Here is a 25,783-nt window from a genome sequence, read left to right as displayed (position 1 = left end):
GGATATCATTGTGTTTCATTAACCAATGTTTTGCTGGCATCGCTGAGAAGGTCCAATAACTGTTGAGATCGTTTCCACGGATTTTCCAAATGAGCTAGCAGCAAATGAATTCATTTACTAACCAATTTGAATCAGAAGTTGATAGCCAAGTGGTGCTAATTTTTTATCTCAATATGTTTTTACAGCATTCTACATTTATCTCATGAATATATAAAATCAGAAACACTAGATATGCTGGTGACCATCAGTGACACCTACGGCCTGAATACTTCGAAAATTGCGGAACTAGCCAAACATCACACCTATGCTCAATCCCTAAAGAGATGGGACGGAATCAAAGGATGCAGCCCTGGCCGCCCTGGGCGACCCTGGGAAGATGACGATGACCAGGAAAAACCTACGCTTAACAGTAGGATTTCTGATTGGCCACTGTCACACCTCTATGAAGGATGTGTGAACAGGAAGATGAAAGTGTCAGGCATGTCTTATGCGAGTGTTTGGAATTATCGTCACTAAGAGAGTGTGTGTGTTTGGCGATTCGTGGCCTACACCTGTCGATATAAAGGAGATATCTTCTAGTGACCTGTCCACCTTCCTGGAAAGGACAGGATTGACGATGATCTAGGAGGACAACTACTCGGGAGGATGTACAACAGGTCACATGTAGTGAGTGGTTTTTCTTATAACGTTATCCGTATTTGCTACTGAAGAGCCGGGAGTGTTAGGGCGAAACATCGGATGACTAGCAGTGAGGATGACAGTGTTTCATGTAATTGAAATGTTTCTTCTTCCATTAATTATATTGTGTAGAAATTCTGTGAATGATATCTGATTCGATTCCATACAAATGTTTAGAATACAAACGTATTCTATTATACAAAAACTATTTTTCTTTCGGGTAATTCAATGTTTATATGAAAATTGCTGTTTCAAGAGGGCTTTCTCTTCCAGTTTGTGTCTGAAAGTTACTTCTTTGCATGATCTACACACCTTTGTGTATAGAGTTAATTTTCGAAATTGATTGCTTCCTTTTCCTTTCTTTGGAAGATTCTCACATTTTTGTATCAAGATGGAGAAGTAAAAGGCCAAAAACTCTATTTTCCAATGTAACTGTTGTTCCTACAAGCCCTATCAGGCTAGAAAGGCGAATTCAGCAAAATTGCAAAAAATACATCAATTTGTAGCTAAATAGTTGCTAATTAGTTGCCAAAACAACGATTTTGTTTCTCGTGGCGATCTCTGGAAATCGCAAATAATTCTATCATGATATAAAGGTAGCAAGGTAACTCAGTAAATTATATACTTTTCCTTTGATCTTTACAGAAGATTTACTTACTATTTAGTTGCTAAACCTCACATTTTTTTTGAAACTGGTTTTTCCTGGAGTTAAAGATGTTCTAAATTTGTTGCTCACCAGGAGTATACTCGAATACAACTTGAGTATCAGCAACAAAATAGATGAAACCGATCGGCCAATTTTTAATTTTTTTTTTTTTTTCATTTTCGTCATTCTTGCTATCTTGAAACTGGTTTTGATCGGCCGATTTTCAATATTATTTTAAATTCTTTCTGTTCTTGCTATCTTGAAACTGATTTTTTCTGGAATACAAAGTATTCTGAATTTGTTGCTCACCAGGAGCACACTCAAATATAAATTGAAATACAAATAAATATTGAATTGAAGGTTGAATTAGCACTTGTCAATATACGTTTGTTATTAAAAATGAAAAAATGTCACTGATATCAGAAAATTAATGCATTACAGAAGTAATAACAGATGAATCAACACATTTAAAAATTTCTAAAAAATATAACCGTATACAATTTACAATCATTGTTTAAAACCGTTAACTCCTGATTAACTTTATTTTTTACGATTCATATGTTTGATGGAATAGAAAGTAAATAATCCCTTGATTGATTATGATCTTCGCCCATAATTCACCTATAAGTCAAGAGACACGGAGTACATTGCAAATACTCACGACGAATACAGTTAACTATTTTTGAATAGCCGAAACTATCTAAAAAGACGACGAACTGACTAGCGTAACTTCCATCAGAAAAAAATCAGAGTTAATACCTGGTCACGCCTAAAGAAGTTTCACTTCGGTTTCAACTATTTTGTTGCTGATTCCCCAGGTGAATTGAAGTATTCTTCTCGTAAGCAACAAATTTAGAACATCTTTGATTCCAGGGAAAACCAGTTTCATGATAGCAATTACGAGGAAAATGAAAAAAAAATCAAAATCTACCGATCGGTTTCAACCATTTTGTTGCTCATCCTACAGTATTTGAGTATTCTTTAAATGAGCAACAAATCATGAATACTTAGTATTCCAGAAAATAACAGTTTCAAGATAGCAAGAACAGAGATAATTTTAAAAAATATTAAAAATCGGCCGATCAAGGCCAACTATTTTGTTGCTGATTCTCGGAGTGTATTTGAGTACCCTCCTAGTGAGTAACAAATTTGAAACACTTTTTATTCTAAGAAAAACCAGTTTCAAGATAGCGAGAACGTGGAAAATTTAAAAAAGAATTCAAATTGGCTGATCGGTTTCAACTATTTTGTTGCTGATACTCAACGTGTATTTAAGTTTACTCTTGGTGAGCAACAAATTTAGAACATATTTAATTCCAGGAAAAAACAGTTTCGAAATAGCAATATCAGAAAAAAGATTTAAAAAAATATTCAAAAAATGTTTGCTATATCCAAAGTTTAGCAACTAAATAGTAACTAAATCTTCTGTGAAGATCAATGGAAAATTATATAATTTATTGAGTTAGCTTGCGATTTTTAGGGATCGGTACTAGCAACAATATCGTTGTTTTGGCAACTAATTAGCAACTACTTTGCTTCAAATTAATGTATTTTTTTCCAATTTTGCTGGATTTTACATGGTTTTTAATATTTCTGTATTGTATTTCACATTTTATATTCCATGCAATCCTTTCTATTTTGAGGATTTTTATAAAAGACCTGCTACAAATGTACATGTACATAACGTCAATAAAAATGTCTTTGTCTAAAGAACAGTTCAAGGACGCTCAGTTCTCTTTAAATTATCTCAGCTCAGTATCTTAGTAGTATACGGTGAGTCGGTCAGTTTATGACTGTTGTTTCCGTACAATGGAGAGTATTTTCAAAATTCCTAAAAGTCTGAAATAACCCCAATTCTCATCCCCTTTAAACTAAATTATTGGAACCCATAGGACACATTTCGGTGTATCCTTTCCGAAGCTCTGCTCTATCAGATATATTCCTCATAATTTTAGGGGGCTGTGGAGAATCATTCTTTAGAGCCTTGGGGGGCTGTGTGGCATGGTTAAGATATTAAAAACGCAAGTTTCTAAATCCACAAAACTGGTTCGATATTTGTAGCAACATTTGAATCTATGAATTCCGAGTTGCCGACCCCAAATAGCACTATTTTGGTTTTGATGAAAAATGAGAATTAAATATGTTTTTACCACTTTCATTTTTTTTTTATTATTCTCATTTTTCATTATGATCTACCACATAGTAATAGCTACATTCATATATCTATTTTGGTTTTGTTCAACACTAGAAACCAAAAACAAATATTGCAACATAAGAATAGCAGTCACTGACTGTTTATGTTCACTGATCCCAAGTTGAATTATATTATTTACCAATCAACACTAACAGTTGTAACGTTCAACTAACGGTTTCTTTTGCTCAAATAATTGTTTTGTTGTTGAAATGTTAAAGAAAGGAATGGAATATAGACAAAGTTTAACAACCTTCTGATTCCTAAACATAACATCTATTCTTTACCCGCTATAATTTGTTCAAAAGAATTCAGGCCAATTTTCGTACAATGTATAATTTTGCAAGTAATGGTAATTTAAGTGATTTCTTCGGTTGCTATGAATGAGGATAGATTGATGCTTCAATAAGTTTAATTCATCTCAAGTTTTTTCAACTGGACTGATGAAAAAAAAAATTCAACTTCGTTAAAATCCGTTAAGATTCCAAGAAATAAAATTCAATTTTTGTGAAATGATTCAAAGTTCTACTTTACCTTCTAACATTAAAATTTTTCGAGACTGTGTGAAACCCTATTAATAAATTTTGCATGTCAGTGATAGAAATGATGTAAAAATTTTAATTTATTCGAATGTTTCATCATGTTCCCAAATGTCATATTTGATTAGGAAGTGTGTTTCATCTTGAACATAATTTTATATCCTGAACCACTTCTATTTCTACGAGGTGGTCCAAAAAATTAAATTGGGAATCATCAAAATGAATTCATGAAAAAATTGCCATGTAAGTATCATAGTAAATCAAATTTTAAATATTTCATTTTTAAGTTCAATAAGCTATTTTATGAGTATCATCAGGAAGTTGTAATGATAATTGCTCATCTAGGCATTACAATGAGTCAGTATTGAAAATTACAGAAAATTTCAAGTGAGTTAATTCCATCCCGTAGACTGAATTTTAGTATAGCATGGACATGAAGTGATTGTTTTATTAGTTCTAAGTTGTTATAACAGTGAATATCTCATTAGGTTTCAATATCTGACAGAGAAAATTATGAGTTCTTCTACTTTTTTTACTTTCCAAAGTAATATATTATGTATTTTCATCAATTAAATCAACGCTCGATTTTGTATTTTCTCTTCCTTTCATAGTCTTTTTCTCGCCTTGTTGGTTGCCTTGAACTGCTCGACATGTGAACAGCCTATCCGATATTTCACGCCGATATCCGATATTTTCGAACACAATAACGTCAATATCCCTACAAATATTTATTATTCTCTGCCGTATATCCAATATTGAAGTAGGTTCAGTTTCGTTCACCTTTTGCTTCAAACAGCCCCATAAAAAAGTCCAAAGGTGTCAAGTCTGGTGAGCGGGCTGGCCGTTCTGTAGGACATCGACGGTCAATCCAACGGCCGGGAAAAGTAGTATCCAAATAGTTTCTTTGTTCTCTGGAGTAATGTGGTGGTGCTCCATCTTGTTGGAATACAATATCCATATCGAATTCATTAGGATTCGCTTCGACGATTTCAGTGATGAGAGAGTCAACAGCATATTCAAATACAGTTCCCCTGTTAAATTTTTATCAATAGATAGATGTCCTACAATATAGTTTCCCAATATTCCTGCCCAAACGTTAATTTTTCCTGGATATTGGGTATGTGTTTCCCGGAAAACGTGAGGGTTGGCAATTTCGTCTGTGAACATTGCTGTTTAAAAAAAAAGTACATTCGTCTGTGAAACAAATAATGTGTAGATGATAGGATGCCTTGCAATGGTTTCCGTCATGATTTCGCAGAATTCTGTTCTTCGATCAGGGTCAACTTCAGTTAATTGGTGTACCATTTTAATTTTGTATGGATGATACCTATTCCTCTTCAAAAGTCTCCACACAGTAGAAGGATACACCTCACAAACATTCGCGACGGAATAAGTAGACTGTTCAGGATTTACTATCATCTCACCTATTATTTGTACTTGCTGTTCTTCCGGAATAGACGGATTACCTGAGGGCTTTTCGTTATGTTCACTAACAGAAGTTGTGAATTTGGATACAAGTTCCCCCTAATATTTTTTTTTCAATGTACCAGAATTGACCATTCTAGAGAATGTTGACGTGGTACCTTTTTCTACTAGTAAAACTGAAAACTAAATAAGAATATTCTAACTGAACAATGATCAATGACATTTTTATGTCAGTACGACACGTATACGTACGTATATAATGTGTTTGTCTTCAGGAAATTATAAAATGTTCCGCCATTTTGTAGTAGGTGAAGATATTGACTTCACATTCTAGGGTTGTGAAGTATTCGTTAGGAGCTTCAAAATGATGTGCCACAAGACTCCTCTTTCCATTTAATTTTTTCCCCAGATGAGCCCACTCCCCATCTTGAAAGTTGCGTCTGTCAATTTCACTTCAAAATAAAGTTCCTTATTAGTCAGTGGGCTATGCTTGAAGACTGGCACTAAACAAATCTGAAGAAATGAACTGTAAACGTTCAAGCCAGTCTCGATATACCTACACAGTAGGTTGAATGGACTGACGCCTATCAGAAAACAACTACTCCCCTGGCTAATACCACGAAGGGCATTGGATTATATCCGACAAGCGTCAGTGCATATACAATTGGCAATACAAGTGAAAGAGTCGACCTTCAATTTTGGAACGAGCACACTTGCAGTCCGGTTTCGTGCTCATTAGCCACTCGTCAGTGCAAGATAGTGACCATCATCGACCTGAAGTCATTGATATTCCATAATTGAAAATCGGACTTCTTTCAGAGTATTTCCGAAGTTGGAGCGAGCATCACAAACTGTCACTCCATCTAGTGGACGAGGTACTAACCAACTGAATATCAGTAATTTGCCCGATTAGTCTGAATACGGAAGAAAAACTTTCTTATTAGTCAGTGGGCAAGTGTGCACGTTCCAAAATTGAAGGTCGACTCTTTCACTTGTAATGCCAATTGCATATGCAGGAAATTTTCTGTGAAGATTTCTGTACTGACGCCTGTCGGATATAATCCAACGCCCTTCGTGGTATTAGCCAGGGGAGTAGTTGTTTTCTGATAGGCGTCAGTCCATTCAACCTACTGTGTAGGTATATCGAGACTGGCTTGAACGTTTAAAGTTCATTTCTTTAGATTTCTAAATAAAGTATTCATGTATTAGTTTCATTATCCCAAATTTCAATTTTTTGAGTTGACCCGTTTAAAAAATAAAAGGGTGGGTATAAAAGAAATGCACTGTATAGCAGTACAAAGAAACAGTGATGAAAAGGTTCATTATCATATGTAAACGCTCCACTTTTACCCAGTTGAAGCTGTTGGAATCAATAAAGGCAAACATTGAAATTTATTTTCAAGCGATCAACAAGAAGATCAAGTCCACTCATCACTGTTAAATCTGTTTCCATAAATTGCCAAGAATCAACTTAATTATTTATAGATTACCTGTATATTGTATTGTAATTGTATTTATATAGTTTTATATACCAGTCCAACTGATGAAATTACCGTCTAGAGAAACGCCTCTTGAATAAAATTCACTCTGTGAAAATTGTATAATTATTATCATGGATGATCAAAAATTGCTTCCGAGCAGGAACAAGTTCCAATTCCAAGTAACAATAAAACGGGATTCATGGCAGTGAATATTGTTTCAACCCATTCATGATATAACTCACAGTTATATGTCATCTCAACTACACTTTTGGGATTGAACCGCAGATGAATATAAGAGTTTGTACTACTTACTTCAAAAACTTCGATTTTTTTTGGATTGTTAAAAATTGCCTTTCGGGATTCGTGAACGGACGACTAAATGTATAACCTCATTTAACAAAAGAGTTTATAAGCTCCATGTAGTGAATGCACTTAATTATTACCAAAATATTGCATCCAATGAAAATACATTCAAAGATGACCGGTATTGAAAAGATGTTCTTTACTAAAATGGAAATATATTTTACTGACATTAATGTTTTCGTTCGATTATATGTATACTAAGCCTTTCTTAGTTGCTTCGCGGTTCCATCAATTCTTTCTTGTTATCTCTCTAGATCATCGATTACAAACCGGTTTTGCAATTGGCCATCAAAATCTTCCGATTTCATCTTCGGAATACATAAAATTGAATATCAACCCACTGCACGTTTTTTGCATGTCCTGCTCAAGGTACCTGATCAATATGCATCGTATAAGGAACGCTGTTACTGATGATGATAATATATTCATCGAAACGCATTACGTAGTTATAGTGTAATATTCTTCATTACCTTCGATGTTATCTGTACAATTACTTAGTCGATGTTACAAACATGTTGGGCGTTGATTGGACCAAGTACCCTTAAGTTCCGTTTCAGTTTAACTTTTCGCCAGTTTAGAATTTTATTGAAATCGTTTCTGTGGTTTCACCGCAGCTGGGCATAAAAAACAGTTTTATGAGTCATAGTTGGGCGTTTTACGAATTTTATTTCCCTCAGAAGTCGCAGGCATAAAGAAAACCGATGGTCCTTCGCGGTAATAAAATGAAACTAACTTTTTATTGTGACTGAGTTGCAGGGTTGGCTTAGGAATTTTTATATAAAATAAATTTTCATAGATCGACCTTGACAGACAATTTGTACGAAATAATGAAAAAGAAGTGTATTGAAATAATATACAAATTTACATTACTGAATCACCCAATCACTTTCGAAAATAGTATGAATAATCGGACCTTACATTCTGCTACTGAAACCAAAGATCTAGGTGTGATCCTAGACTCCATCCACACTTAGCTATAAATCACACATTTCCGCTGTAATTAAATAATCTATGAGGATGCTTGGCTTTATAACGAGAACCACTCGTGATTTCACCAACATCACTGCTATTAAATCTCTTTATTTGTCCCTGGTTAAATCTCATCTCGACTATTGTTCGACAATTTGGTCCCTTCATTACGTTACACAAAAAGTGAAACTCGAGACCGTACCGCATAATTTCCTGCGATATTTTTCCTTCAAGATGCGTGTATACTATGACTATACTGCATTGGAATGCATTTTGAACATACCTTCTCTTGAGGCTCACAGACACATTGAGATTTAATTCTTCTATTCAAAATTATCAATGGACTGAATATCAGCCCCGAGCTTCTCTCCAAAATATCTTTACATGTCCCCAGTCGTTCAACTAGACAGGTGCAAACGTTTTACGTTTTTTTTCACAGATTCAATCATTCAAATAACAGCTTTATTCCCAAAACTCTTCGATTGGCTAACTCTTCAAATAACCTTCAAATTTTTAAAATATCAGTTTCCCGCTTTGAAAACCATATTCTTCATCTAGCCATCTCTCTGCTTGTGTTGTTGTATTGTGTCTAGTGTTACTTGCCTGTAAGAATTATGTTAGTTCATATTGTTATACATTTAAATTTTTCTTAAATATTCTACTTATCTTACTTTGTAATTGTATTATTCTTACTACTTATACTGTACTACTACTACTGTACTACTTATATGTGAATTGGGCTTACCCGTGTATATAAATAAATAAATTAGTAAAAACTTCATTCGAATACATACAAGGTAGCCCAGTTTATCAAAATGTCAAATGCGGAAAATAGTAATGTAACGAATCTGAAGCCGTTCCTGACCGATATCTCAGCCAGCGAATAAACACATGACATCACCGCGAAAGAATGCAGTCTGACTCGCCAGGAAAATACTAGGCGAGTACAGAGACCAGTAGAGAAATCTAGAACGATCGTTACCGATATATAAGGCCTGCTTTCTGTCCAGAGATGGTGAATCGAGCGGTTAAATAAAGAATTCAAATGGTGAAAATAAATCAAGTGCTAAGTGTTGTAAATAAATTAGATTGCGATAGTGAAATATTATTAGAAATAAATTTGTTTAACTCTTTACAGTAAAATCCGGAATCTGGACTTTTGTGAAGAAGGTTGCAGAAAGTTTGAAGCCCATTCAAATCAATAGTCCCATCAATATCAATGCTTCATTTGTAACTAGAACTAATAGATGAACAATTCAGAGACATGATTTTTTGCTGTTCGTGGGAGCTGTCTCTGTAATTTTGTTATATTGTCTACAGCTGAGGTCTCCGTGACAGAGCCTTATTTTGTTCGGTTGCCGTTTCAATGGAAAGTGTCCACCGAGTGCGCTGTAATTGTTCTGAGTCGAACTTTGCTTTGTTGGAGCAGTTCTGTAGTTATCAGATTGTTTCGAAAATTACATTCATTTTAAGGTCATGTGTTACTGTGTCGTAGTATATAATGATCGATAGAGACACATTGATGATACTCGATTCATTGATTTTTTGCTTCTTTTCAGCTCATTACTATATGATGTCGTTAAGCGATTTTCAGCAAATTTTTCTCAACGAATTCAAATGGAACCAAACCACTGCCAAAACAGCTCAAAAACTTGACCAGGCATTTGACAACGATAGTGTTAATGAACGCACTGTTCGGCGTTGTTTCGTTCCGTGAATTTTAGCCTCGAAGATGAGCTACTATAATGCAGAACAGATATTTGAGGACCTGGTTAAGACTGACCCATTACAAACGGTACGTGGGATGACAGAAGAACTGGGCGTCAGCTTCCATGCGGTTTTTGATGGTTCAAACGTACTGGAAATGTCGGAAAGCTCGAAAAGTGGATACTCCACGATTCGAATGATCGACAGAAATTGTCACATTCCGAAATATGTTTTTCTTGTTTCTGCGCAACCAAAACAATCCTTTTTGGATCGAATCATAATGTGTGATGAAAAGTGGATCCTCTGCGAAAACAGGACACGTTCAGGACGGTAATTTGAGACTGATGAGCCACTCAGGCTCTTTCCAAAGGCGAAAACCCACCAAAAAAGACCCTGGTTACTGTATTGTGGTCAGTGGCTGATGTGATTCAGAACTTACTGCAACTGGGCCAAACAATCACAGCAGAGTCCTATTGTCAGTGTGAGGAAATCGATGAAATGTACCAAAAATTGACTCAGCAGCAGCCGGCACTGGTCAACAGAAGAAGTCCGATTCTGCTCCACAAAACATCGTCCAAAAATTAAACGAATTGAACGTCGAAGTTCTGCACCACCTACCATACCTTCGATAACTTTGTCACAGGTAGAACCTTCGCCAAACAGGACCAGGCAAAAACGGCCTTCGTCGGCTTCATCGAATCCCCAGCACACAATTTTTATTATAACAGAATTAATCGATGTTGCCAAAAATGTACCGATTAAAATGATAAAAACGTGCACAACTTTCGAAATAACATATTATCTTCTCGGAAGGTTCCTTTGTGAAGATTTTTCCCGTGTGTATTTTTCCACTACTCTTTCTGTTTGTTCCTCAGTGACTCACTTCTTGGTATGATCGGACACCAATGACCCATACAAATGGTTCAGAGCCTCTCTATGGAGTTGATCCGTTTTTAGCCCCATCATGAGCTCTTTCGTTGCCTGTGATTTTAGAGTCTCAGGGCACCTAGTACAGTCAGTCGTTTCCCGTTCACCAACCAAGTTGGCGAGATGAAGTAGACTGTAATCTCATGAAGTAGCCAGCTTGGTTGAGAAGAATATTGAATTTCTGGTGTTTGGGAACAGTGCTTGCTTTGGATTTATTCTACGTCAGAGGTTCAACTTTCACCTTTGAGCATTATTATAAGTTACAAACTGGGGTAGCCGGCTTCGCTCAAAGAGTTGAACTATGAGATAAAAAAAAAAGTGTGTCTGTAAAACTGAGAAACGAGTTTCGGTACGATCAAGGGAGTTATATGGATAGCTCTCTATCCCCCATCCATGAAAAAGGCCGAAAGGCATTGCGTTTGAATATATAATGGCTGGAGGCTTAGCCCTCTCGTGTATACGAGATTTGGAAGATTGCTCGCGTTCAGCCTATTCCCAAAAATGGGAAGAAAAATATTCCAAATAACTATAGACCAGTCGCTTTGCTATCATCGATATCAAAAATCATGGAGACAGTCGTAAACTACCATATCTTCAAATATTTGGAACGCTTCAACATCTTGAGCGATCATCAATATGGATTTCGGAAACAAATATCGACAGGCGACCTTCTATCGTATGTCACCCATATTTGGAATAACTCAATCGAAAAACATGGAGAATCAAGAGCTGTTGCGCTTGATATTTCTAAGGCCTTGGACCGTGTGTGGCATGAGGGTTTGCTGGACAAACTTCGCTATGGCTTGTCGGATCATTTTTGTGTATGGCTTTCCAGCTTCCTGAAAGAACGTTTTCTGCACGTGGCCGTCGATGGATATCTCTCGAATACTTTCACCATCAACGCTGGTGTTCCTCAGGAACACATATTGTCTCCAACCCTCTCTTTATTGTATATCAACGACTTATTGGAAACAACCAAGAATCCAACGTATTGCTGTGCTGACGACGGCACACTTGTCCCGTCATTTCATTTGGATTCCACGACATCGGCTACGGAGGTACATCTTCACCAGCAGCAGGAGGTTGCAAATCTCAATGAGGATCTAGAAGTGATTTCGAATTAGGGTGAAAGTAACCAGGTTCAGTTCAATGCCACAAAAACCCAGGCATCATCTCCAAGAAGATAAATGTCTCCCAATCGAATATAATAGCGTCAGGTCAGACTATTCCGCTTTCTGCTTCGATAAGTTTGTTGGGGGTTAAAATGGACATCAATATGTCTTAGCACAATAATGTCGCTGGAATTGCAAAGGCTGCTTCTCAAAATCTGGGAACACAATTCCGAACCAGAAAACTGTACACACCTCAGCAACTTTTGATGCTTTATAAAATTTAGATCAGATCTTCTTTGGGGTATTGTTCTCATGTATGGAGCTCTACCCCTAAACAAACCCTAAAGTTGCTGGATTTCATCCAGATAAGAACCATCCGCATTGGAGACGCGAACATCACGTACCACCTAGATAGCCTGGAACATCGAAGAAAGGTTGGAGAATTGTCTCTCTTTTATAGATACTTTCACGGGAAGTGTTGATTCCACTAAGAGCGGTACATATCAGAAATACGCGACGAACTGTGGCTTTTCATCGTTTTGAGGTTCAACTCAGTACACCTCGAACTGTTTGAGAACTTTTCTTCTGGAGAACTGCGTTTATGTGGAATAAACTTCCTGAGAACGTTTTTCCAAATGGATTTAATCTCCAGCGAATCAAATTCAATGTGAATCGCTACTTTCGCACAGGCACCCCTCTGAGAGCGTCTTAAGGATTTTCCTGTAGGTAGTGCTTGTGTTTTGTCCTTAAAAAAACGAGATCATTCCACAATAAAGCTGTCTTACGGTCTATCGTTGTCAGTAGCATACAAAAAAATTATTAGCAAAAATTTAATATACAGAGATTTTATTATTGTTCAATACAAGTAATCGATAAAGCCAAACATTATAATCTAATTTATAATGTTCTTATTACAACTTTCAACGTTATTATCATGAACTAGAGTAATTTCACTGATTTCTCTGCAATATTAAACCCAATCAAGAAATAAATTGAAATTCATTTCGACTGGCGACTCTTATCACAAAATATATCCATTAATATGCATTCATATACCTACTCAATGGTTACTTCTTCTCTTATAAAGTAACCTTGGCGACCTCGAGCTCTTTAAGGCTTGTTTCCGTTTGATGATACTCATTTTAATCCGGTGATAAATTTTATATTTGCTTTGAATTCGTAACTAGCAGTTCTGGGCCACCCATTGGCACCAATTGAGCAATTGATTCTAAAAATTATTACTAATTAATTATTTCAGTATGCAAACTCAAATGCTTTCTGGGAATTATTATATAAGATTCTAGAAATTATTGGGGGTATGCAATATCGGTCGGTTAGCTCTATTTTGTAAATAATAGGGGTTAAATTATGGAAATTAGTGAATGTGGCTTTTTTAATATGTTCTATCGAATGAAATACTAAACCTTGTATGTATTCACATTTTTGGATACCCGGCCTAGTTCTAGTATGAATTTATGTTATCCACCCTATACCAAAGAGGTAGCGTACTTGAAATATTCAGTTTTTTTTGTTGAAAAAAAACTAAGAATTCGGTATTCGAATGATTCCCTCATGAAATAAACGAGCTGAATAGAATACATAAGTTAGTCATCAATGATTCATCAAAATACTTCATTCCATTGTGTAGTGGACCAGACATTTCCAAAATGTTATACAAGGTGTTCGGAATCGGGGAAGATATATAAATTGTTTGATCTATTTCGGGTTAGTTTTGGGATTCCAAGATGGTTTTGGCCTCACTTTCACCTAGATCAAAAATCAATCATTGACGAGATATTTCAGTTTTTCTTACAAAAATAAAACAAATGCACATGTCCACCATGAAACATTTGGAACATTCTCAAGAAGTTTGCTGGATTAATTATTCTGCCGACATTGTTTTCATTGAAAACATGGTTTCAGCTGAATAAATAATGAATTTAAAAAAAAATTATGTTTCCTACAATTTCACATAAAATATGAAAAATTTATTTTGAAATATGCAGTGGTTTGCAAGCATTCAACTTCTATGCCGATGAAATCAATCGTGTTGTAAATGACAATTTGAACCCTTATTTTCCCCCTTGGGGATGGAAATTCCTGATTTCCTTTCTTGATGCTTATTTACGCTATACTAAGAACTTAACTGCATATTTTAAGCTTCTAGGTTCAGTTGCTTCGGCTGTTCGTTAATATAAGAGTGGGCAAAAGCTCGTCAACTTTAAAAATACAGTAACTGAAAAAATATGCCAACTAAGTAATGAATTGCTTCGAGAATGGAATTATGTTACCTATAAAGAAATTCGCAAACCGTGAACGATGTCTGCCCTCACGCGTCTGGCCACGTTCGGGTCACATTCTCGGCGAAGGCGCTTCATTGTTTAGACCGCCCCTCTACCCTCGTGCATCGTCCTCCGTCGTCTTGCAGTAGACGCGACGCGTAATGATTCACTGCGTTGCGTCAAGTTAATCTTATCGTGATAACTTTTAAACGATTCGTCCAAATTACTTAGTGTAAAAGACGAAGTTTATCTGTATTGAATACTTAAAACGACAATTATATCAATTTTTATAAGAATTTGACGGATATTCTGAAATGTCCATTGTGAAAAAAACTATCCAATTTAATTTCATTTATGGCTCAGTATTTTGCATATAGTGGCTACCACATAAGAGGAGATATACAGTGTGCCCAAGATAAGGATCCTAAGCATGGGAATCTCAGTACCTGTTGGAGATACAGCTTAGGTTAAATTAGCTTATTTACATGCCGTTTAGAAACTTGAAGAATTTTCATGGCCTGCTGAGATATTTGGGAAAAACGAGAATTTGACAATATCAATTTTATTTTTTTCTGACTTTATTTGAAAAGATATAAAAAAACGAATAACACTTTTTCATTGGCACTTTTAAGGTACTACACGATGGTATTTTTAGATTTTATATCCGACGTTTCGTTTTCAAGAAACCATCATCAACTTTATTTTTTTATATGACCCGAAACAAAAGTACAGCCTGTATCTGATTCCATTTTTCATTACGAATTCAACGATGTATCACATGCCATTGTTTTCTTTTTAGTTTAAAGGAAAATTACATTTTTTCTATTTAAAAAAAATCTTTAAGTAGGCGTTGCAAACAAATGCTTTGACGTAAATACCTGTCACCGAGCCTGTCAAATATTATTTAATTACACGATAAAATAGTAATTGTCGTTGTTGTTAGCCTGTTTGTCGAGTTGTTGTTTTTAGAGTTATTGTTACTGTTTCCGTTATTATTGTTTATTGTTGAATAGATAATATTGTGTTATTATCGTCGAATATGCCGGGTGAGCATTATAGCCATGAAGAAAAGTTTGACATGCTAACGTGCTACATTTTGTGCCACAAAAATACTGTAAATACAGCAGCAATGTATCTTAATACATATCCAGAAAGAAAGCAGCCATGTAAGTCCATTTTCTTAGAGCTGGCTCGAAATTTAAAGGAATATGGTTCATTTAAAAAGCCTGTTTTATCTCGAAAAAAGGAATCTTCAGAAGAAGCCCAAAATAATGTTTTACAAGCAGTTGTTGAGAACTCTGAAATATCAACCAGGCAAATCGAAAATAATGTAGGAGTAGCCAAATCCACAGCTCAATTTATTTTGCGTAAAAATAGATATCACCCCTATAAATTTAGGATTTGCCAAGGACTTAAACCAGGGGATTTCGAACGGCGCCGAAATTTTTGCGAATGGTATACACGCGCGTGTGAAGAAGATTATAATTTCCCTTCAAAAATAATATGGTCCGACGAAAGTATGGTCACTAATAATGGTATCTTCAACCGCCGCAATACGCATTACTGGGCTCAGCAAAATCCGCGTGTTAAGAAAATATTAAGACATCAAGAACGTTTTGGGTTTAATATGTGGTGTGCAATTTTAGGAACTAAAATACTAGGTCTGTTTTTTTACTATAATTCTTTGACCGCCGAACGATACCATCATTTATTGCAAAACTATGTAGAAGACTGTTTAGATAATTTACCTCTGGCACAGGTCAATAACTGTTGGTTTCAACAAGACGGTGCTTCTGCACATAATTCTAGACAAGTTCGAGAGTATCTTTCGCAGCGATTTCCTGGAAGGTGGATTGGAACCTTTAGTGAAGTGTCTTGGCCAGCGCGATCCCCTGACTTAACTCCTCTGGACTTCTTCATATGGGGTTTTGTTAAAAACCGGGTTTACCAACATTCTTTTTAAACTGAACAGCAGTTACGAGAATGTGTAACTGTCGCATTTAACAGTTATGTTACGTGATGTTTTAAGTTCTACAGTTAGAAGATCATACTTATGTTTGGAAAATAACGGAAACCTGTTTGAACACCTCCTTTGAATTGAATAAAAAATGCGTTAATTTCTTTGTTGTTTTCATTACTTTAAAAAAATCATTATTAACCTACTTAAAAATATATTTTAAAAATAGAAAAAATGCAATTTTCCCTCAAACTAAAAAGAAAACAATGGCATGTGTTACATCGTTGAATTCGTAATAAAAAATGGAATCAGATACAGGGTGTACTTTTTTTTCGGGCTATTTAAAAAAATAAAGTTGATGATGGTTTTTTGAAAACGAAACGTCGGATATACAAATTAAAAATACCATCGTGTAGTACCTTGAAAGTGCCAATGAAAAAGTGTCATTCGTTTTTTGATATCTTTTCAAATAAAGTCAGAAAAAAATTAAATTGATATTGTCAAATTCTCGTTTTTCCCAAATATCTCAGCAGGCCATGAAAATTCTTCAAGTTTCTAAACGGCATGTAAATAAGGTTTAAAGAACACAACTTTTTCTAATTTAACCTAAGCTGTATCTCCAACAGGTACTGAGATTCCCATGCTTAGGATTCTTATCTTGGACACACTGTATATGCTATCGCGGAGTTTTTTTAAAACTATTCGAAATAAACAATCTTACGGTACATCATCTGCATATAAATCGAACGGTATAGGCAGCGCACGCCAAGATGGCTCTCAGGGAACATTAGATTAGATTGATATGGGGCTTTTGTGCTGGACAGCCACTACACTGCGACCTTTGGCAGGTCTATTGTGTGTGCCCTCATGTATGCTAGAGTTCTAGGTGTTGATTCCTTGTCAACTTGTGGTCAAAAATGACTCCCAAGTATTTTGCATCTTGTGCAATTGGAATTTCTACCCCGTGCAGTACTGGTGGCTTCAGCCCTCTAAGTACTTTTTACTTTTTTTTTAATCCATATGAATCCCACGAGTAGCTAAGGAAACTTAGTCCGCCGCGACAGAGCCCCGCATGCCGCGGTAAGGTCTTGATACTCTGAGATGCGACCTGGTGTCTCAGAGGTACCGTTTTTCAGCTTACCCTGATGCCATTCACTCCTCAGCATGGTAACTCACACCTTAACCTGGGGGGATTTTGTCAACTTGCCTTGTTTAGATCCGGTGTGTTCGGTTCACAGCCCCTCTCTCTGCCAGAGCATTGAGAGTACACTACTATGCAGGACCACCTCGTGCAGGGTGCTATTCTTCATAGCACACAACGGTCTTGGGATAAGCGTCCTCAAGAGGCTGGTCTGACCTCCTCGGCTATTCCACTGGAGTCAGTGACCTAGTGCCTGACTCCTCGACCCCCTCAGGGAACATTATCCGTGGTATCAATTTCAAGACCTACTCCTTTTTTATGTATACACCAAAAATGCCATGAGTTTATTCACCCATCGAAGCCTCAAAATTATTCTCCGAATATTTTTGAAGCTAGTTTCATCTAGAATAACATGCAACACTTTCTTCGATGGAGAAGGCTTTTTTGTAAGATTCAGATGTATATTCTTATATCGCCTGGAGGACGAGAATTCTATATTTTTTTATTACTACTAGTTTTGTGAGTTTTTCAATATGAATAGATTATTATTTAAACCCTATAAAATACTGGTTTTATAATCCAAAAAGTTTTCAACGATGATGTAGTTTTTGTCTCTATGAAATGAATACAGTCAACTCTGCAATAAATAAATACATTTCCTGGGCATTCTCAAGATTCAAATTTCCGTCCTGCTTTCTAATGATTATTTCACTTCAAGTTTCTTGTAAATGAGCCGTCAGTCATATCATTAACACGTAAAACAATACTGGTCTGGTAAGAATTGAAGATAGTTCATAGTTTTATGTAAGTAGCATGCAGCCTTCACTGTGTTTATGGAATTACGTGTTCTCAGTGGGAGAATTTTAAATAATATTACTCGTACAATGTAAGGATAACTTCGGAATCGATCTGTTCTCTTATAGAACGCTGCTTTATTGGGTCAAGTAGAGTATTCATGATTTTCATTTGAGCTGCCCTCAAAAATAGAAAGAGGTCGGAATGTAGTTCAAAAGAATGTTATTCAAGGGGAATATGTGCCAAAGTCATGAAAAATACAATTGAATATTATTGTGATTAAAGTGAAGTATTTAAACCTGTTTTATTCACGCCGGTACTGAGGCCGGGGTGGTTCGGACACCAAAAAGCAATGGAAATGGTTCTTCAATATCGATATTTAAAAGTTTATCAACACATGCCCTTCTACGCAAACATGTTTGTTTGAAAAAAACGATTTCTGTTAGCATCGGATTTATAATATTAATGTAGCTTATATCAATGAGAAAGCAAACCAGTTGCACTATTCGAAAACAATATTTTTCAATACTTTATTTTTATTTTCAATTCGTTAACATCTTGATTGTTCACATATAGGTTCTTAGAACAAATGACTAAATAAATGCAAAAACAACGGTAAATTTTCTTTTTGGATGAAACTGGGTATGACAGTCACGAAACAATTACGAAAGGATGGACTGATGGTTCGAGAATGTGTACGCCTAACATGCCTGCAAACAAGGGATCGCGACTAATCATTGTGCATTGCGGAGGAAGTAAAGGGTGGGTTCCGAATTCTCTGAAATTATGTGGAAAAAACTTGTGGACTGCAATTTTGACTATCATAAGAACATGGAAGCTAATATTTTCGAGGAATGGTTTGAAAACACATTGATCCCAAATTTGGTTGCGAATAGTGTAATAGTTCTTGATAACGCTTCCTATTATTCGCGACAGCTCAACAAAGTACCGAATAAAAATTCGGGGAAAGATAAAATACAGAGTTTTTTTTTAATTGACTACAATTTGTATTTTGAAGATTACTATACCAAAAACCAACTATTTGAAGTTTTACAGACAAAAACATTTGAAGAAGTTGATTAGAGAAAATTGAAACAACGCATCAGGCGTGATCTATTTGGATTCAACCCAGCGAGTATATTTCCTATTCAATTAAACGTTTATTGAAGTGAACGCATCGACGCGTTGGCGCGTAGAAGTAGAATAATTATGAAACGAAAGCCAAGTTCAAGGTCGCCATATTACGAAACTTGCGAATCAATACCCAGTTCCCACTCTCTGCAGCGGATCCTCAGGTGTACACCAACCTGTAATAGGCTTTCACCAGACATGATCTACTTTACTTTCTCGGGCGATTATTGAGGCTTTTCGTATGATGGATTTGTTGCGACCGCTTCCGCATTTTAAGTAGGAGCATCTGTCGATCTAGTTGACAATTTCGATTAGCATTTTTAGTTGAAAGTGGTTTTTGCTAAAATGAATAGTCGATCGATCAAAAGCAAATTGAACCAATGAGATCAATATCAAACCGATATTACTAAGTACATCCTTTGTTGTTCGAATGATAGCCTATTTATTTCGTAGAAATTCATATTGAACATAAGACAAAGTCTGATTTCTCGAAATCAGACAAAAGTTATTTTCCTTATCCTATATACAAGCCGTTTTTCTTATCATGTGATAACATTGCTATATTCTAAACCGCAACAGATACGAAGACGATTAAATGGGAAGAAAGGTAACTGTCATCGAGAATAATACAATGGTCGAAGAAAATTCACGGTAACTCTCGCCCTTCTTGAGTTATACGGGAAAAAACCAAAAATGCTGTTTTTTGTTTTTTTTTTCTAACGGAATTGTTATTTCAAAAAATTAAAAATGAAAATGTTATTGTATTAGAAGTGTACTATGACGATGTGATGATAAATATTTGATAAAACGTTTCGTGTCAACATGGCAAACATCAACTTTTTTTTAAAACAAACCTGTCTTTTTTATTACAGATATTGATAAAGCGATAAATTCACAATCCAAAGATATATCACATTTTATGTGACATTTGGAGGATGGAGGGTCTATTCGACCCTCCACCTCAACCCACAAGGGTTTCTTGTGGCTCACACCTATTCACACTCGACAAAAAAACCCAACTTCTTAACGAAGCCGATTAGTTTGTATGGTGAGTGGTATTTCAGGTCAGATGGTAAGAAAGAGTAAGGCTCTGCCGAACTCTAAAAACCTGATTCGGTCTCCAGCGGGGCAGACACAAAGTTTGTCCCCTGCTGTTTCATAATTTTCCAAACACACTGTTTTCCGACAGTCCGAGTCTCTGTATATGATGATTCAGATGACAGTGACCTGTAATGACTCGATGGTCAAAAATGCGGTTTGCCTAAATTTATTGCAACCTTCGAAGTTTCGTAGCAAGTCTAGATTTTCAGTGATAATTCCCAATATTCTATGTTGGCTGTACACAATGAAACGCTATCATTTCAGTTTGAGAATTGAGAGGAGCTCAAATGCCAGAACACTTATCACTAACTCCAAAGGAACACTGATTTTGAACACAGAACGGATCATCACAGAATATTCAACCGCATTCCTTCTTATGAAATTGTTTAAATGTTTAAATTATACTATCCGCTTATTTTAAAATCGAATTATAACGTGAATAATAATGATTATAAATACCTACTGTTTCAGAATTTTTAATAGTAGACGAATAGTAGAAGCAGATAGTAGAGACGAAAATTTTTATATTATTATTATTCACTGGGTGAGACTTGGAAATAGTATATTAATATATACTATTGCTTGCTTGAGACTTGGAAATTCAGCAATGTGAGTTTTAGGAACTCATTAATGATTCCAGAAATTATTCTTGCCAATCTGATAAATCACTGCTTAGTTCTTGGAGTGATTCCTCATTTATGGAAGAATATACCACAATTCATTGAAAACAACTCGTGAAAATATAAAATTATATATAAGAAGTAGTAAACGGTGAATGCGATGAGGAATTCTTAAAACATTTTAGGTTGCAAAGGAGTACGTGAAACTAGATGATAGGCAAGTTTAAATAATCTTCAAATATCTAAAATGTATGTGCTATTGTTTGTTTCATTTCTCTTTTAAAAGACTAGATCAATGAAACAAAACTAGAGATACAAGACTAGATCAAACCAGAAAATTCACAGAGCTACTAGGGAAAACTGAAATTCAAGACCTGATTGAAAAATGAACATCAAACATGTTTACCAATCACATAACACCGAAGTACACTTCATACACAAACTTTGCGTTTAAAGTCACACTTCATACACAAACTTTGCGTTTAAAGTCATAACACCCGGGGTTATCTAGGGAAACCATTTTATCAGGAAACACATCAGAAGCTCTTTTTGAATGACTGAATATCTGTAACTAAGTCCACCCAGAAAGAGTTATATACGAAAATGGTATTTCAGACTTTCTTTCAAGTGTTTCACAGATTTGTTTTGAAATAAGTTATATTTCTGTAGGCAATTAAGGTTTTTCAGGAAAACCATTCCATATTGTCGTGTGTGTGTGTGTGTCTATATTTTTAACACACAGGTAAAGACTACTAAGCCAACCCCGTTGTCAAAAAACCTATCCAAAGTTTATTGAGTCATTATATTCAATTTTGAGGGATACTTAAACTAAGAAAAAATAAAACATGTTCGACCAATGCATTCGTCCTTTTTACGCCTATTTTTTTCCAAATACTCAAGAGTCTCTTCACGTAAATACATGAAAACAATCTGATAGAAACATTAACATCGTTAACGTATCAGCCAACTGATTTTCAAATATTTGTAGGCACGTTTCTATGCATTTCTAACATTTTTATTGCATACCTTATCTGTCCATTAGCATAATTTATTTTTAATTTTGTTACTTACCTTGAAAATAAATAAAACGCCATTGACAACCTTATCAATTGTATTGAGCTTATTGAAACTCCAGTAATCATTTTCCATTCATACCAAATAATGTGTACTAAGTGCTCACTACTAGTTCTAGGAAACTAGAGGCGTATGACGACTTTAGATCTAATACTTTGGTAAGTTTTCATTCTTATTGTAAATCAATATCATATAATGTTTGGTGAGATATGCTGGTGATTGTTTCAGTTGTTACAGAAATTAATAACATACCATATGAAGATGTTGAACCTTGGTAATTAAATGAATAACTTCGATTGTATTTGTTGGAAGAGTGGGGTTGGGTCAAATTGTATAAAAAATGTTAATATTTCCACTACCTCTGTAATGAAGTACGGCTTTAAATATTTAACATAAAGATATAGTGGTAGCCTTTGAATATAAAAATTTGTTGTGGTTTAGTGAAAATCACATAATAAATGTTATTTGTACATTATCATGAGTCTGCGAGTCCAAAAAAACCGTTCTTGGCCGTTTTGCGTACACTATTTCTTTGTAGAACAAAATTTCGAACATTTTGATTCTCATTTGTATTTATTTTTTAAATATCTGGTATATTTAAATGCCTTTTGTTGAAGTCTGAACAAGAAGGAGTTTCCGTTACACATTTATTTTTTCTTCTGATAATTTTTCAATAGTCCTGGCAATTATAATTTTGTTTGTAATCGAATTGTCTATATACAGTTAAAACGAGCCACTCCGAATAACTTTTGGTACAATGATTTGCAAGAAAAATAAAAAATCTTCAGACCATATGTTTTATACTTTGTTGAAGTCTGCTCATCACGGAGCATCTAATAGTACCAAACAATATAGGGTGATCTATTAAAAATAATTGGTGACATGCTCTGGGGGTGCGATAGAGGAAGTAACATCAAATGTGAATATGTCAAAATGTGTCCCCCTGTACCCTATCGTTGACGTTTTTTTTTTTATTTTTCCTGAAAATCATTGTACCAAAAGTTATTCAGGGTGGCTCGTTTTAAATGGAATGCACTGTATTTTCAGCGACATTGGTAGACTTCCAGCCACCGTGTCTCTTCAAATTTGTGATGTTTTTACCGTCATCAGCAAATAACGTCGCTGAAGTTCGACGAATGCCATGGCCTGTGTAACTTTCAGGATTGGGTTAATTCAAAATTCTGTGATTCTCAATCCGAGATTCCCAAAACTGTGGATACTAACAGGCTGAATAGAACATTTTCATTTTTTGTAATTCACGAATAATCTGTTATGTGGAGTATGGGATGGCCATAAAGAATAATATTGCCTATACATCAGCAAGTTTTCTTGCCCAATTACAACGAAAGTTGTCTCAATATGTTTTGTGATCTGGTATTTTCACAAGCAACATGTCTTATTTGTCATTCATTAGATTAATTGACATTTTTGTAAGTTCTTCCCGTCTACACGTAACAGCTGCAGAATTACGTTAATACTTTCATATCCTGCACTCGTAATATTTTGTTGAAATAACATTTAGCATTAGATATGTTCCATCTTCCATCATTTGCTTCCTTAATGAATTTGTTGATCTGCTCGTTGTTCAAGACTTCTGATTTCTCTATAACTATAATTCTTCCTTTTAATAAATGCGATAGCCTTCGAGGAAGCGGCTATATTTACATTTTTTGTTACTAATATGGTACTTTCCAACATACAGAACATGCTCCACAAGGTGGAGGATTTAACTGAGTCGGATTTTTGCGCCAGATTTGCCAAAATTACATCCTCTGTAATAATTTTGCATTTCTTCATATCCATCTATTTCGATAACAAATCATGAACGTTTTCGTACCTGATAATATTTATACTGTAGCAGCAGCTGCTGCATTGTTAATTTCGTCGGAAATATTTTCAAACTCACTATCGTTGTTGCTTTCCATCGCAAAAAAACGATGGAAACTTTCAAAAATGAAAATGCCAACTAATTTCACATCAAATAGCTGTCAGTCGTAATTTTTTTGCTATGGTAATGATCAATTGCTTTCATCAAAAACAATACCTACCAAGATTTCCATATTTACAACGACAACAACGGTGTGATTAATACCGCCCTAGTCCTAGGTACTTCACAAACGCTTGCCGAAAAAAAAAACAGGTTTCGGGCTATCACTTTCTTTTCCACAATTTTTTCGTATAAAGATGGAAATATAAAAGTCAAAAAGCTTTTTTTTTTTCAAAAATAAGAAATATGTTCAAGTTTGAAAACAACCAATTGTTAAGTCTACTTCGAAAATTGATGCGCTGATAAAAACGATTTCTACCGATGAAGGAAACAACTTCACACTAATTAACAACTTCATGAGGGATGATTTATATACAAAAATTTGCCTTATATTCAAGTGATATTTACAGAATATTGTTTGTTTCAGGGCGTAATGTGCCTGAGTTGTGGACGATTGTGGACAGCCTTGCAGATATTATGGAGTACACTTTACGTGATTTGTGGAGCTGTCCAGCTTATGGCTGGAATATTTTTCACGATTTCGGTACCTGAGCTTCAACTTTATTGTATTTTGGTAGCAGGGTCATGGGTAAGTTTGAAATTAACTCTCGTCAGTTGGGTTTCCTAAAATGTTTTTACATTGCTTCAATACTGAGAGAAATATTGTTTTACCTTTAACTTGGAAAAAATGATCCTCAAAATTCGGTATTTCGTTGATTATTCTAATTAAGCATGAGCTAAGTAGAAACCTAATCTTTTGAAGTGATTTTCGAATTTTTTTATTTTGAAATATATTCTCATATTACAACCAATATTAGACAACTATATTGCAATAAATAACCGTGTGGAATGAACAAATGCAAATATTTATTTGTTGAACTTGTTCAAAATGTATGAAAGTTAGTAATTTTGCTGATGAATTTATAGAAAATAATGACTGAAATCATTCTTGTTCATTCAATGAATAATAATGGGGATTCATTATTAAACTAAAAATTGTTTTTTTAATATACTCATAAATTTTTCACATTAATCGCTATATTTAATAGATATTGAAACCTGAAGCGTTAAAATATATATATATATAACACATTTTATTATTCATGTTCATAACAATACGATCGAGCATTCAAAGTTTAAGTTTCAACAAATATTTTTACAGGATCCACAAACTAAAGTTTTGACACGTCGTTGATATATTGTATGTTTGAAACTTTCACATTGTCATAATATAGTTAATGAAGATTCTGAAACTTCTGTATATATTTCTCTCTCTATTTCACTTCCTATCTTCAGGCGCATATGACCAATGCTCCTCCTGTTGGTTAACAGGAGCTTCGTCGAGGGGCGCAGCGGCCTTACACGAAGCAATGCTGCCACCCATTTTTTTCTAACTTTTTTTTATCATAAAAGCAATTCTTTGAATAATAAAAACAATTTGGTTTTTATGAAGTCGCCTCCCGCTTGGGAGACTTTGGTTTTTTTTCACATATACAGCCCCCTTTACATGGTTATCCGAACCACCCCGGCCTGGATACCGGCGTGAATAAAGGGTGGCCTTTATTTTAAGACCCTCACACATTTCAGTATTCAACACAATGGACTAGCACAACACAAAACGGAGCCCCATGATAGCACATGGAATCCGCATACCTTG

At 35.2% G+C, this 25,783-nt stretch overlaps 1 protein-coding gene across 2 annotated transcripts in view; it reads left to right on the top strand.

Annotated features, from left to right (window-relative positions):
* Positions 1-25,783, top strand: part of LOC111505687 (uncharacterized) — a 203,652-nt gene that overhangs the window by 127,893 nt on the left and 49,976 nt on the right. Inside the window, exons 1-2 of one of the 2 annotated variants that reach the window (XM_074182414.1) lie at positions 22,205-22,297; positions 24,554-24,715. In XM_074182414.1, the coding sequence (XP_074038515.1) occupies positions 24,560-24,715 (156 nt within the window). In that variant the 5' untranslated portion in view covers positions 22,205-22,297; positions 24,554-24,559. Of the gene's footprint in view, positions 1-22,204; positions 22,298-24,553; positions 24,716-25,783 lie in introns of those variants that run through there. The other variant, XM_074182413.1, reaches the window with a different exon arrangement.

The sequence above is a fragment of the Leptinotarsa decemlineata genome, unplaced genomic scaffold (genome assembly GCF_025532065.1).
Source record: "Leptinotarsa decemlineata unplaced genomic scaffold, Ldec_3_MD MMD2_tig00026328_RagTag_RagTag, whole genome shotgun sequence".
Classification (NCBI taxonomy): Eukaryota; Metazoa; Arthropoda; class Insecta; order Coleoptera; family Chrysomelidae; genus Leptinotarsa; species Leptinotarsa decemlineata.
Note: the sequence above shows the minus strand (reverse complement) of the source record. Positions and strands in the feature narration are given on the sequence as shown.